Source organism: Amblyomma americanum, chromosome 9, assembly GCF_052857255.1.
Source record: "Amblyomma americanum isolate KBUSLIRL-KWMA chromosome 9, ASM5285725v1, whole genome shotgun sequence".
NCBI lineage: Eukaryota > Metazoa > Arthropoda > Arachnida > Ixodida > Ixodidae > Amblyomma > Amblyomma americanum.
In genome coordinates this window covers 111,939,207-111,954,413 of record NC_135505.1, presented here as the reverse complement: position 1 = coordinate 111,954,413, position 15,207 = coordinate 111,939,207, and the positions used below count along the sequence as shown (strand labels likewise).

General features: G+C 41.1%; 1 protein-coding gene and 1 pseudogene across 3 annotated transcripts in view; one reads left to right on the top strand and one right to left on the bottom strand.

Moving 5' to 3' along the window:
- frtz (WD repeat-containing and planar cell polarity effector protein fritz) overlaps positions 1-4,126 on the bottom strand; it is a 43,971-nt gene extending 39,845 nt beyond the window's left edge. For both annotated transcript variants that reach the window (XM_077636903.1, XM_077636904.1), the window contains exons 1-9: positions 3,995-4,126; positions 3,722-3,796; positions 3,579-3,623; positions 3,415-3,459; positions 3,266-3,336; positions 2,729-2,788; positions 2,431-2,551; positions 1,645-1,844; positions 301-401 (exon numbers count right to left, since the gene is read on the bottom strand). In XM_077636903.1, coding sequence (XP_077493029.1) covers positions 301-401; positions 1,645-1,844; positions 2,431-2,551; positions 2,729-2,788; positions 3,266-3,336; positions 3,415-3,459; positions 3,579-3,623; positions 3,722-3,782 — 704 coding nt within the window. In that variant the 5' untranslated portion in view covers positions 3,783-3,796; positions 3,995-4,126. The remainder of the gene's footprint in view (positions 1-300; positions 402-1,644; positions 1,845-2,430; positions 2,552-2,728; positions 2,789-3,265; positions 3,337-3,414; positions 3,460-3,578; positions 3,624-3,721; positions 3,797-3,994) is intronic.
- A 228-nt stretch (positions 4,127-4,354) lies between these two features.
- LOC144104097 (selenoprotein N-like) lies at positions 4,355-14,676 on the top strand (annotated as a pseudogene). Its single transcript, XR_013308433.1, has 7 exons — positions 4,355-4,859; positions 7,162-7,502; positions 8,204-8,355; positions 9,220-9,410; positions 10,566-10,775; positions 12,679-12,854; positions 13,628-14,676. The product of XR_013308433.1 is annotated as a selenoprotein N-like (transcript).
- The last annotated feature ends 531 nt before the right edge of the window (positions 14,677-15,207 follow it).

Below are 15,207 nucleotides of genomic sequence, written 5' to 3'. Positions count from 1 at the left end.
CTTTCAACTGTATGAATACTTAGTTTATCATTGCAAAGGTTAGAAGGCCATAAATAGAACTTTTGTGTAGTGTTCTATGTATTCCTTTCAAATGTCAATTTCATATTTACCCATTTTACACCTTTTTACACAGCAGACATTATACTTTCTGCTCTGCATTCTTTTTTCTTCCCTAGCACACCGACAAGTTTCTCCACACTTAACACAGCAAAAAGTGCCCCCCAAAAAATTTAAGTGTGAATATATATTCGCCTGACTATATAACTGCTTGTCCAAAAAAAAAATTAATTTGTGCCTTACCCATTGAGTGCATAGACCACCATATTCGACCGTTCACGGTTTGATGTTGATGGCATCCATGGCCACACTTCACCATCCCCAACTGACCACCAATTCAACACCTGCACATTGCAGAGTAGCATAGTTTCCACATTCAGTAAAGTTTTGAAAAATGCAAACATTTATTTTCCTTCACTGTCCCAACATGAAAATAGGAAAATGTTGAAACTGACAGCCAAAACAGCAGCTTTCATGTCGGTTTTTATGCACTAATCAACCCTCACCTCATCTAATTAGTGCAGTTACACTGCACAATCTTTCACACAAATTAATGTACCAAAAACAAAAATTTCCCCTACTCTTCAAGCAATGCCATCAAATGAGAAAATCTCCCAAAATTAGAACAACTAGAGAGAGAACTTCACATCCTGCATAAAATATTGGCCTTGGAATTCCTATTATAATTCCTTTAGTATACATTAAAACAGCACACTAAGGATGGCAGCAAGTTACACCCAGGGAATATATACCAATAGAACGCTTAATCGCAGCTACCAATGCAGTTTTTCAAACAGATGGGTCTCGTTAAAGCCCTTAATTTGAATGCACATTGTATCACAGAATGCAGTCACAGGCTTGTTGGCAACACATTCTGAAACGGCCAAGAACAGCCTGACAGACTCTGATGAGAGAAACACGACACACAAAGAGCTATCAATTGCAGTGCACATGTCATAGCCTGGAGCAAGAAGTACTACATCCTTTCAGGAAAAAAAAAAAACATTCATAGTTTGGTCATCGACCAACCGTCTCCATTTTTTTCCTCATGAAAGCAGCAAGGAAAGAGACATAACGTGACTGGATGCAGAGTGAGCAGCCCCTCTCCTGTCCTTTCTATTTTCTTACTTCTTTCACTGGAAAGGGTGCTCAAATTCACAATAAAAGGACTACAAGTGGCAACACTGAGCACATCATGACCACTGTCTAATTCACAATTATCTGGCTGTTCGGCAGTTTTAGAACATACTGCTCATCACGTAGTTATCATCTTGGTGCATTACACAGGTCTAATCCAAGAGTAGCATGTTAAGTTATAGTCCTTGTCATGGTAAGAAATGCAATTTTTCAACAAGATGTTTTCTTTAATTTCATGAAATTTTATAGTGTGGCATGCATTGTACATGTAAAACAATAAATTGATGCTCTAAAGCTATTGATGCATGTATAAATTTACATAAATGGGCATTTTGCAAACAAAAATTTATACAAATGTATTATTAATTTGTGTAAGCCAATAAATAATGTCAGTAACCGCTACTAAAAAAAAAAATTTTCACACTTGTGCAATTAAAGCATTTGTCTTACCCAGTCTTTCAATGAATTTAGGCTCAATTTCCGCTCCAGACGCCGCCCTGCCAAGCCCAGGATGTCAAAAGTCACAACCTTGGCGTCAACGGATGACAGCTTGCGAACACCGTCCGTTCCAACCAGTGGCTTCCCAAAACAGGCATACGTCATCTTTGGCTCATAGTAGGAGACCAGTAGGCTGTGGTTTTCCAGAATAGCTGAGAAAAGAAAAAAAAAACAATCACACTGGTATGATTGCATAGATGTACAGCTTGATGAATGTTCCACCAAAAATCCACAACCATAATTTATCATTTTCAGTACCTTATCATGGTACAAGGCAATTTAGTTATGGCATTCTATATCAAGCCTTGCAATATGGTTTAAATTTTTGTAGTTTATTCTTGTTCATTGGATTCTTGATTGAATAAGCTGTTTAATTCTTGGTGGTTAGATTGGTGAGCTCACACACGGTGGTCACCCTCGGCTAAACCACTAGGCCAGTTACCCATCACACTATCCCTGTCATTAAGCTTAACATTACAACGTCGCTGGCCTAATGCTTTATTTGTGTGCGATATCAATGCATGCAAGCAGTCAAAAAGAAATCTATAGCCCTGCTCCATTTTCTTTTTTACATGTTGATAACTGCAGATTTTGTCTGGCAATAATAGCGATAACAATAATGATCGGTACTTGCACATAATAACCACTTTCCTGGAAGGTGACTTACAGTTGTTTTTCTGCAGCAGTGTACAAACACTACAATATTTTTTTTGACAAGCACGCCCAGAAATGACCTACCATCTGTAATGTGCTCTGATGCAAGCCTGCCGATCAGGTATCTGTCAACACTCACTCTTCGTAGCTTGCACGAATCAGGATCAACTTGGACAAAGACACACACACCGCTTTGAAAGAAAAACTGTAAAAAAAAAAAGAGGAAAATAAGAGGCATTGCACACATGACCAAACGTGCAAGATCAGTGAACAGCATGCATACAAGCCTAGACACAAATATACACTGTGTAAAATAATCTCGTAAAAGCAATAACAAAAAAAGTAACATGTGATGGTGCAAGGCTACAAAATGAAAACTTACCTGCAACAATCCAGATGTAATCCACCTTGCACTAATGCACTTCTGTGCATTCAAAATGTCCTGCATGAATTAAAAATCTTTGAGTTAATGCTGCAAAATGCTTGGAATTATCCAGTTACAAAGTCGCTGGTCGAGTGCTTTATTTGTGTATGACACCAATTTAAAGGTCATGCAGTTATCACTACTGTTCTGCTTGAACAACAGATAATTTCTGGCAGTCAAAATGGCTTATTAAATCATTCTTTTTTGCTCCGCAACACAGGAACACACAGTTCGACAAATTAACATGTACACTATCATGAACTGTGCCCCATATACAAGACAAAAGCACAAAAAGAAATGCAAAATGAGAAAGTGAAGCATTTGACTCAACCTCACGTCCCCCTTGTTACACTTGGCCATGATACATTAGTTTTTGTAGCACTTTGTGCAAAACTTCCAGAATTGCAAGCATGATCATAACCTGGCAGTATATGGGCAAGAAGCCATCATGCACAGTCCATACTTTATGACAGAGCACGAATGGTTCTGCATTACCTCAAACTCCCATATGCATTCCCGTAGTTTTTCCGGTCGCTTGTTGGATGGAGTCCACATAATGTCTTTGGCTGCCAAAAAAAAAAAAAAAAACACGCTCTCGAAAATAAACCAAATGAACCAAAAGTAGAGCCAAGTACGTCACATACCTTTTGCGTACGCCTCCTTTGCATCGAGATACAACTCCTCAGGATCTGCAAAAAAAAAAAAAAAACCTGATACGTGAGTGGCATGCCGTTGTTACTGTTATGCAAGACTCCTATGACACTCACACTAGGGATCATACCCGAAACAGCAGCAACAACTTAATTACCTTCATCACCTTTGTCGTAGAGTTTGAAGCAGCCCAGGTCATTACCTAAACCAGGTGTATAAAGAGCATCATCACTGAGTGCAAAATGAAAATATCAACGCACAGTAGTAGTGCGTTGGGCCGTTTTAAAATACGCGGATTACCTTTGACCTCGACGTCATCCTTCATAGTCCAGAACTGGAGCTCACACAGTAACGAAACCATTTTGGAGTGCGTCTCTGTCAGAAATAGAAGGATTTTTGCGTGCTAAATTCATTTTTTGAAGAAAACAACCCCCATTTACAATTCGGACACCCAATGACAGGCACCCGGCAACAGGTAACAACTGTCATTATTCCAATGAATAACACCACCTATCATAACACAGTGCACACGATGAAAGGACCCGTTCGCTGAAACACAAAAGCGTGGCTTACCGCTGTGGCAAGGAAAGTTGCTCAGAACACAAAGAATGCTGTCACATTTGAAGTTTCTGATCTGCCCAGCCACAACAAACTTTATGCGCAGCCTAGTGAAATAAAGTTCCGCAGTCTACTACTACTCTTTTTATTAACGTTTTTGAAAACCGCCACAACAACTGTGGCGCTGCAATCGTATACGCATATTTACGAGCTTTTGTTAGTAATAATATTCAAGTTCCTTTACTTAATTTATATGTTATAAATTTTTAAAAATTTGTGGTCATTAACTTATTTTTAAATTTTAAACTCAAATTTACACTCTTCATGCGCGCCACTCCCGCGTAGCGGCTCGAAACTGAAGAGCGCGCAGCGCGCGACTACACACAGCTGATCGAGTTGATGCGAGCAATGGAGAGTTGTAGGAAGCGTAAACTCAGCGACATGCAATGCTAGCGATCGCAAATTCCTGTGCGTCTGTGGGCGCTGAGCGATACGTAAATCCTTACAGCGTCTGTCGGCCCTCAAAAACACGGTGAACCCACGGTATGACAAAGCTCAGAGGGCTATGACGATTTCATGGCAGTTCGGCCCAGCCGCTGTCATCGGCTCCGCTCTTCTGGCTATCGCGGCAGTAATCTTCTCGCTGTCGTGCCTGAGTAACGAACCTCGGAATTATGGCTTACAAGACTACCTTTTTCTTGGCCGCTTGATTACGCCCGATTTCTATTACGTGTATGCGAGTGTCGGCCCCTTGCTCGCCTCGGTAGGTTTCGGTCAAGATTCGAGAAATCTCGAAAGCCGAAATGTCACAGTTCGATGTCTTTTCCACGGCATAGACGCGAAGTCACTGTCCAAAAACGTCGCCGAAGAACTGTTGTCGGTGAGTTCGACTGATGTTATACAGATATTCGAACACGTCCAAATATTTTATACTGGCTGTAAGAATATGGAAAAAAAAAACTTTGTTTCTCTGTGGTCAGAGAACTGTGCGCAGGAGACATATTGTGACGCTAGGGTAATTTAACCGTCTCCCATGGTGTCCACAATCAAGAGACATATATAGTTTAGCTTTGCTTGTCAGAATTTGCTTATATTTTTATAAGCGATCTCAGAGCTTAAAATGACAAATTACAAACGCCTTTTTGCACCCCGCGCCAAATCTCATTGCTGCCTTGACCATATGATCAATGGGATATATGCTTCTCTGTTACTGATGCGGCATAATGTTTACACATTCAACTTCAAAATTCTGTTTTTGAGTTGTTCGGTCTTGGAGCATCACATAAACAAAAATGTAAACACATATCACACGTAAACCGCACCACATAAACAGAAATATCTAGCCGCTGATCCTATATCTCTTTCCGAGTGTTTTGCAGGTAGAAAACCCTGTAAAAATGTTTGGCTAGCTTTGCTACTTCGCAAAGCTGCATGCACTGTATTGACGGAATTCTAGAAAGTTTGACTGCATGCTGTCCTCATGTGTATTAGTTCATACGAAGCATGTGCAGAGAGAGAGAAGCTATTTAATTAAAGACAGAGAAATTAGAGAATTCATGTGAGGTACCATAGATCAAAAAGCAGGGACACCACAGAGCACAAGCGCTACCCACTGCCCTGTGCGCTACCCACCATACTATCGAACACTAGCCGACTATTGCCCACTATAACCCAATTACCCAATAGCCCGAACAGTCACCCTTCTAAGAGAATTCGTGCAGCACATCTCAATGACCCTCTGTGCGCATTCCCCTCCCCCACCCATGAAAAAATACTCAGGAACTGGCTTATCCTGATTCCTACATATGGACAGCACACTCCAGTGTATGGAGATTCAGGTCATGTAGGCAGTCAAACATGACACTCCTGCTCAAAGTTCATGCTTTATCTCATTACAAGGTATTTGGGAGGTCACGTAATATAGCAGTAAAGGTTTGCAGCTCAGATCGTTAACGTGATTTGTTTTTATGCTTTGTTTGTAACAAAATTTTCAAGGTTGACAATTGCTATCAGTTCTCTGCATCACATGCCCTGCCTATGTCCATATCCTCTTCTTGATTTCAGCTGGGATATTGTGAGCTCGTTTTTATTCCATAACCCACTCGGTTCTCTCTCCATCTCTAAACCTTACCCCTATAATTTTAATTTGCATAGCTCGCTGCATTTTCTGCAATTTCATGTCGAGCCCTTAGGGCAACGGACTGGAGGTAGGCAGATAAGTTGAGAATAGACACTGATCTTGGACCTATTCTCCTTACTTTTATCCTAACGAAACTAATTCACCTTGCGTTGTTTTTATGTTGATTGCAAATCTGAAATTTCTTTTTGGTGTAAATTAGTACCTAAAATAATTTTAATTAGCCATTGATTAGTACCTCAATACAAACAAAATGGCTTAGTAAGAAATCATTTTTATTTGCAAGGCTACATAGTCTAATGAGCAAAGAGTGCCATAATCAAAGCGGTTTCTTAATTTTGTCCTTATCAGTAATTGTACAACACTTGGAATATCGACATTCAAGGTGGGCCTATCGGGCATTGGTAAACTTTACAAGGTCATAAATTTGTGAAGCATGACTAAACAATTGTGTTTTGATTATCGAAATCACTGCACCTTCAGCTTCCCTTGGCAAACAAAATGACATCTCTGTTTGCCATAGATGCCAATATTTAGACATATACTAAAACAGCAAGGTGTCCAAATTTCCATGCTGTTTATTGTCCGCTCCTGCGCAAATTCAGTCCACATAGTGGTCTAGATTTAATATTATCGTCAAAATACTGATTTCCAACAGAAACAAAATTTGCATACTAGGAAAATAACATGTAAACATAAAAATAACATGCCTTCGTCCTGCTGTGGGTATAGTAGGCTGATGATGAACATGATTGCAAGCTGCTTTCTTGAAGCACTTATTCAGCTTGAGTCAAACAATAACCCGAATTTCCACTTGTGGCTAACGAAAAACATTTACACCCGAAGATTATGTGACTTTTTACACATAACCGGACTTCATGCCTTTTTGTAACATATTGTTACAAGTGGACGTATAACGTTTGTTAATGACATCACATTTTATGCCGTGCGGCACATTCAGTGTCCCAAATAAATAAATAAATATTCAGCTATGTTGAGATGGAAGGCAGTGGTTATTCCATCGGAATTGGTTTGTACTTTGCAGGATCCCGAAAGTAACCTCCACGCTCTCCTGTCATGGAACGAGCCCTATCAGGGAACGAAGATATTACCGTTGTCCAAGTTTTCAGCTTTCCTGCCACCTCGCAGTAGTGTCTACGGGGACCCATGGTGGCTGCTGGAAGGAAAAGGCTCGCCACACACTGATGGACATGTTGAAGGCAGTGTCTACACGCCGCCACTATACAACGCATCAGCTGAAGCACTCTTTGGCGAGCTCTTTGGAATGTTTCATCGAAACATCTTCCTCACCACGAGGGCTTCTCCTGCTGGAACAGCTGCCATAGTGGCAAGGAGTGGAAATGGCACTCTAGACATTGTGTTCAGGTTGGTGTGGCCTTTTATTAAGTAATAGGTGCATAACGGTTTCAAAACGGGTAATTTTAGAGATGAGAGGGTTAACAAGCATTGCGTATACACGGCACGGCCTGTCTGACTGGCTTGTGCAGACTTTCTCTAGAAAGAAACAGTTTGTTAAAAGCTTAGGCATGAAGCTACTTTATTTCAATTATGCAAGCTTTTCTTGTTCATGTATATACATATTTTTTTTCAGTCACAATTCTGTTTCTATGGGCTAGTAGTCTTTGGCATTGTTTATTTTAAACGCACATTTGTAGTTTTTTTTTTTTTCATGAAAGTCTGTATTCGTTTGGCATTAAAGTTATTAGCTGTCTAGCAGTTATAGCTATGTTGGCATATGTTTTGTTGATAGTGATATTTGTAGTTTCCTTTCCATGTCAACAATAGCAGTCTGTTATTCAGGTGCCAAACATTGGAAGATATGCTGTCGCAGCTACTCATAAATGTTTGACAAGTTTGGCTTGCGATCACTAAAACAAGTAAATGGAAACCTTACACATCTGGTAAAAGCAGGTAGCTTATGTCGATTCACTGATTTGCTTATTACTAAATTTGATCTCTTGTAATTTGCCAGTTCTCGTGCAGGTCTCTATTGATGCAAAAGCATTTATATTGAAACAGAGCCAGCGTGTGACATCTTGCGGCTCACTTTCTCTTCATCCCAACAGATCTCACGTCGAGTTCCAGATAAGCAGCCCACCACAGAGGCCTCTGTGGTTCACGCCATCGCAGTTTAGAGGCCGTGTGGTCATTAGCGAGGATGGCTCCACGTTGCATTACTTTGAAGCTTACGTGCCTGCTGATCGGCAGCTAAATGTTGGTTTGTATAGCCTTGTTCAATTGCTTCACAGTTCATGTCAGCGAGCATGGAGAGAACCCAGAATAGCTTGTGCCTGAGCTTGTTGGTTAGCTTGCAACTGCTCGGACTGTCTTGAATGGTTGGACGTGGACAGCGAAGAAAGGAACTCGGGACACATTACAGAACTGTCAGCTACAGAGTATATTTTACTTTGCTGGGAAGAGATGCCTACCAAAGCACAGCCATTGTAGCCTCAACAGAAGAAAATTTTTACATCAAAAAGTATTACATAGTGGATCCCTTTCGTAAATTGTTAATTTGGCTTTCTCACAGTGCACGTTGCCCTAATCATGGCGTCGTTGTCCATCAGTAAAATGAGGATAAAAAGGTAAACTTTCGTCTTATTGCTTCACAGATCTTGTAGTGTTGTCACGGTAACCATGTGGACATATTCCACTGCATAAAACACATGAATTATAGCTATAATATCTAGTTTTAAACATTTGTTGTTCCGCTATTAGTAGGGCTTGCAGCATTGAGGTGAAGCCAGCTTGACCTTTATAAGAGGTGTCCACTGTGAAACAAAAGCACTACACAGACACAAACACAAAGAAAGCAGCAGGACAAAGTACTAGCAAACAAGAAAGTTCAGCAAGTTGGCACACATTTTTCTTCAAGAAACAGTAGGGCTACACAGACACAAAGAAGGCGATATGACAAAGCACACCTTGAACCATGAATGTGCTCGCTTAACTTTCTGCCTCAATGCTGCATAAGCTCCATCTAGATTAATTTGCCTCAAGCATAAAAAGACATATCCAATTGAGATTTCTCAGTTTTCACACTTATTCTGCAAGCATGTCTTCTTTCTTTTACCGTTTTCAGATCTGGAGTGGCTGGCACAACGACACAAAGACAACACCCACACCACAGAAGTGGACATCGGAAGAGTTGCAGAGATGTGCCTTAGTTTGGACACTGCTCATGGGTGCCTTTCAAGAAAACAGTGGACATCAGAAGGTTCCACTGCAGAGGCATTTAGGAAGTTGGATGAAATGTTCTTCCCCTTCCTGAAAGTGAGTGACAGCTTAAATTCTGCATGTTATTTCCATTTTCTAAGCCTGCCCTGATTGCTCTCTTATAATTAGTTTAAGGCCTTTGTGGGATTTGGTCAGCTTCAGGTTCCTTCTGTATCACATCTTGCTTTGTCTAACCACTTTTGCACAGAATCAAAGTTGTTTTGTTACAGTAGTCTCGGTAATATGAACACGATTGGTATGAATTTTGCAGTGGTACAAATTCTTAAAAATGCATTGTGTATAATGTTCAGAATTTCAGATATTCCAACTCTCTTCCATTCCACTGCTGATGATACAAATGCGCGAGCTGCAACCGCACTCTAAAGCACTAAACGCTACCTGGACATTGTCCACGTCACGATTGCTAATCGTGTGGTACACACCACGAGCAGTGTGCAGCGTTTCGCAACTCGCACATTGCTGGCATCGCAATTGCCAGTCATGCTGTGTATATACTGCAAGTAGTGAGCTGGGGCCACTCTGCCGTGAATAAAACCAGTCAGCTTTAACATGCAGATCTGCATGAATGTATTTTTCATGCTTCTCTGCGAATTTTGTTTGATTGGGTGGTACAAAATTTCGCATGATACAAATTTTTTCGCGACCCCGTGAGGGTCGTATCATCGAGGTTCTACTGTACTGTAAAGAATGTTCAGATTTTTTGCCATCCAACAGGGCAGAAAACAGACAAGTAGTATGTCTATATTGCTCTCCGCATTATTTACCACCCCAGGGCAATATCTGTGCCAAAGAGCCTGTTTTACTGGCCTGGTCGGTATTTACCTTAGAAGAAAAGAAACCAGCAAGACGGGAGCATATGCATGAGGCTTGTCCTCCACAAGGGTGACTGACCATTTGGAAAAAATGCGGGACACCCGTACACACTTAAAAATGTGCAAGAACAACAAACAAGTGCCTTTGTGTTTCCAGGCATAATCTGTTTTTTGGGAGCATTTTATTTTTTTTCCTTCAACTGACTGAACTCAGTTAAACCCTACATCATTCCTCTGCAGGTCTTTTCTAGTTTATGCCGTTATTTCACATTGGTTTCTTCTCTTTAAAATTATTGTACTGCAATCTAAGGCCTGCCTTCTCACATTCTGTATCTGTAGAACGTCTGGCCGATTGCCCATCTCCTCGACATATTTGCAGGTTCCATACTACAACCTGAGTGCCACTGTCGTAGAAGCCAGGAGGCAGCAGAAGCTGGTGCACTCCGTCATCACCTGGGGTCCGCTGGACGACCAGTCTTGCTGAGGCAGCGCCCGGACCCTGAGACAGGGTCCGCTGGCATCCCCAACCATTCAGAAACTTCTGCAGGCTCACTTTGTGAGCTCCTGGAGTCTTACGGCCCAACTTAAAGTGAGTGTGTAGTTGTTATGCAGGATGTGCTCGAAAGAGTGGAATGAACATCCACAATGCATGGAACACCCCACACTGCATTTGACGTCCAAATGACATCCGCTAGTCACCATAGTTTGGATGATCAAACCTTCGAGCAACCCGACTTTTAACCTCCGATCCCCCAGACGTCTGAAAATGGACATTTTTTGGACCTTTTTGTGGCAGCTGCTAAACAAATGAGGTTGAAAGTACTAATTGCTTGGCATTGTCTGAACACCCAAGGAACAATTAACATGCATAAAACTGGTGCAATCCTGCAGGCTGGCAGGCCCCAGAAATCTTGAGAGCAGAATACTCTTAATTATCAGTTAACAGCTCTTATTAATTTAACAAGAGCTCTGCAAGGCACAAAGAGGGCTGCAATAGAGCATTACATTATAGCACAACTAGTACGCACGACTCACACCTAGCCTTTGAGGTCATCGTGGTGGCTCAGTGGTTATGGTGCTTGGCTGCTGACCCAAAAGGCGCAGGTTCGATGCTGGCCGCTGCGGTCGAATTTCGATAGAGGTGAAATTCTAGAGGCCCATGTACTGTGAAATGTCAGTGCACTTTAAGGAACCCTAGGTGGTCGATATTTCCGGAGCTTTTCGCTACGGCGTCCCTCATAGCGAGCCGCTTTGGGGCGCTAATCCCCATAAATTATAAACTAACCTTTGAACTCATGGAAAAAAATCAAAAGGAAATGAGCATAAGTTAGAGAACATACACAAGCAGGATTATTAACTCAAGTTAAAAAACATAATTAAAGACGGCCAGTGCACGTTATATGTAGAACTGGCAATCGACAGTTTATTAAAGAGTCAGGGTAGATGCCAAGCAACTCAGATTTAGATAGAATGACAAGATTTTTGCAAGAATGACATGGCCACAGCAGATGTGAAACAGAAATCACAATCACAGACTGCTTTTCAGCCGCTGACAATTCAGACGTGATTAGGAAAGTTTCATGGAACTGCCCGTAACACCATGCAGTTATCAGTGGGGTCTGTTTTTTCCAACAGCTTGACTAATCGGATTTATTTTCCTGCCCCCTCCAAGTCTGAAAAATCAGTCAGCAACAGTATTGGAGGCTATTGGTAGAGGTCTTTGTTTTGTAGTAAATTCAGCTCGGCTTATGGTGATGATGACGACAGTACGTCATGATGTTTCCATAGCAAGAATTCTCCATAGGTATGTAAGCTTTGATCAATAAGGGTGTGGTAAATCGAAGGTTAGGTATGTGGCGCAAAGATGTAATAGTAGTATATTCTTAATTTGGATGAGGAGAAAGGCCGAGCTCTCTATCTCACGTAATTTTGTTCTGACTATATGACTTGCAAAAATAACTTTGAGATGACAGTTTGAAGTTCTCCCCGACACCCTAAGGGAAGTTTGCTGGTTCTATGAAAACAGCATTAGAATGTGTTTAGTTAGCGCTTTAGGTAAATAGCCAAACTATGACTGCATGTCAGAATTAGGCCGAATTTTGTAAACGGATGTGAGTTGTTCACATTCATTTCTGAAAACGAAACTGCACAGTGTGCATTCTAGTTTTCTGCAAGGAGTGAAGGTTGTTTTATGGTAAACATTGGTAACGTTGGTTCAAAAGCTTGCCCAAAAATCACATTGCATGGATAATGACATGGTATTTCAGTGAGTTAAGGCCCTAGTACGTTTTAAACTGTGCAGAGTGTAAGAAGGCAGTGATAATAGCAGTGACTTTTTTGGGCAAATAATTAACCCCTTATTAGCAGCTTAATAGGGAATGACCAGTTAATTTTTATAAAGGCCCAACAGGATGACTGTGCAAGAAATATTCTCCCTTAATATACCTGCTACAAAATAGCTTTTTATTTAATTTCTTTTCTTTATTTTCCAGGAATATGTTGCCTCAGAAGCTGACGAAGCGACTGTGAAAATGGCTGCTGCATGTCTCAATGAGTACAAATTCCCAGTTCAGATCGTGTGCCTCCTGCCAGATGCAACGGTTGTTGACAGCCTCTGTGCAAACGACCTTCTCGCTGTAGACGATATTGATGAGACGCAGCTCGAAGGGTAAGTTCCATCTTGTAATTGCGTCCGACTAAATTCAGTTGCTGATGAGCAGATGATACCATAACATTATTCCCCACTGTGTAGTCATTGTTCAACACTGAACAGTTCTGCACATGCCAAGATGCGGTATCTGTATTGATGCAGCCATATAACCTGGTTGACAGAGGATGTTTTTCTATGTTTGAATGGCTTACAGTGAAATTTCACTAAATCAGTTTTTACAATGTTTGTTTTGCCGGTGGTTTAAGATATTTACTATTGTAACAATTTTTTAGTCATCATCATTGAGAGCATTTTAGGTTTCAGAGCCCCAAGCACAAAAATGTGTGAATCAAATTTAATTGAAAAAAATTTTCCACACTTCTTGTAATCCTCTGGATGAGTAATCTTATTCTTTATGAGTGTCTTGTTCCTAGGCTCACATAATCTTGTCACTGTGCAAAAGCTTACTTGAGAACAAGTTTCGACAACATGTGAGCAGATCTTGCCCATTATGCTTTCATTTGTATGAAACACTGGTGCAGTCTAAACCGTAAAGTCTAGAGTAAGTGAAGCATCCTTCTTTTTTTTTTCTCTGCAGGGGAGTTGGTTTAGGCAGAAAAGAAAGCTTCACGTAGCCACAAATACAAGGTTAAGCATTACATGCTTCACTTATGCTAAATACTATACATCTCTTAACGGTATTTTTAAGTACTTTGTTTTTTAAGGCCATGTTCAGCGTGTAGTATTCATATTTGTGAATGTAATCGTTGTGTTCTTTCTTTTGCATCTAGGTTCAATGACCCCATTGAATTGGCCTACCACCATTTTCTCAAGTCCTGCGTCGCAAAGGCTCACTCAGAACATGACTTCAGCAATGGCAAGGCAGACTAGGTCATTGTGTGCTGTAGCATACACGTGGCAATCAAAACTTGTTCACAGGTGCCTATCTTTTACGGCGGTGGTAGCTGTATAGAATGCAATCAAAACTCTATTCACATTTCCGCTTGATCTGGTAGCCATTAAAGTGGCGCACACAAAATGCATGGTATTCGAAGCCAGGCACAGATAGTTCATAGCCTCAGCATCCCATTAAGTTCAGGCATGACAGCTGTGTTATGAATACATTCATCAATTAAAGGTCGACAGATTGTTATTCTACACACAACTGTTAACACACTTGGGCCATCATTTGTGCAGAAAAAAATGTGTCTATTTTTCAGCTAAGGGCCACAAGTTTTATCCACATCTATCTGACCAGTTTGAGATGCAGTTTAACATGAATGCAAAATCGTATCGTATTACCTCAGACTTGTAGTCGCTTTTTTTCTTCGCTGTGATAAACTCTTCCCTGTGATTTCCTAGCACATCGACCAATTGCAACAGTGTTTTCTTTTATCTGTTTGTAGCATAGTCATTGTAGAGTGCCTCCAAAGCACTCATCAGTGAAGCGAGCTATGTACTTTTGTAGCTTCTCTGGTTGTTGAAACTTTGATGATATGAAGTGGGTCCACCGAATTTCTTGTGATAACACAACACATAAATGCCTTTCACCGATTCCGCACTTTAGGCCAAAAGGTGTAGGCTTTGTCAAAAGTCTGCAGGCCATGTGATTTGCTTTCGAGCCAAGATGGAAGCCACATATGGCATCCCTGATGACCATAAAGTCCCAGAAGGTGAGGACAAAGGCTCTTCTCACCTTGACGGAGACTTATACCTGTCACACGGACACCACAAAGGCCTTAGAGAATCGGGTCTTTTCGTTCAGAGGTGCACGGTGCGCGCCTGCACGGTATAAGTGTTATGCCTTTGTAACAAAGGGCCTGGGAGACGAAGGCGGCCATCCGAGAAGCTGAAATCGCTGCGTGATCCAGCGTCAAAAACTGTAAGCAAAGAAGAGGAAATCTGAGCAGCTAAAAATCTTTCACAACATATTGCAAGTATAAGAAAAATCTGTGCAGATCTAGTTTTTGTATGTATCTTTATATTTTGCTGCTATCTGAATACAATAAAAATATAGCAGTGACATTGAATGCTCGTGGTGGCCAGGACGATAAAACTTGCTACTGCTGATGAGAGAAGCTATCAGTAGTTCTTTTGGGAAGGAAGTATGATAAAATAAATTTCTAAGCTCAAAAAATGAATAGAATACTCGTTTTGAAGCTTTCATTTCTGCCTCTTTGTGCTGTGCTTGGGGTGCTAAAGTCCAACGATTGTACCACCTTTGAGCTGCTCCATGTAGCAGCGTCGCTACGCCTTTCAGGTCTTCCTCCTTCAATAAAAGAGGCGCCTTTGCTGGAAAGGCCTTTGAGGACTGCCATGTGATAAGGCTATTCAAGCTTGTGAGATGCTATAAGTGCTCCACTAATCGGCT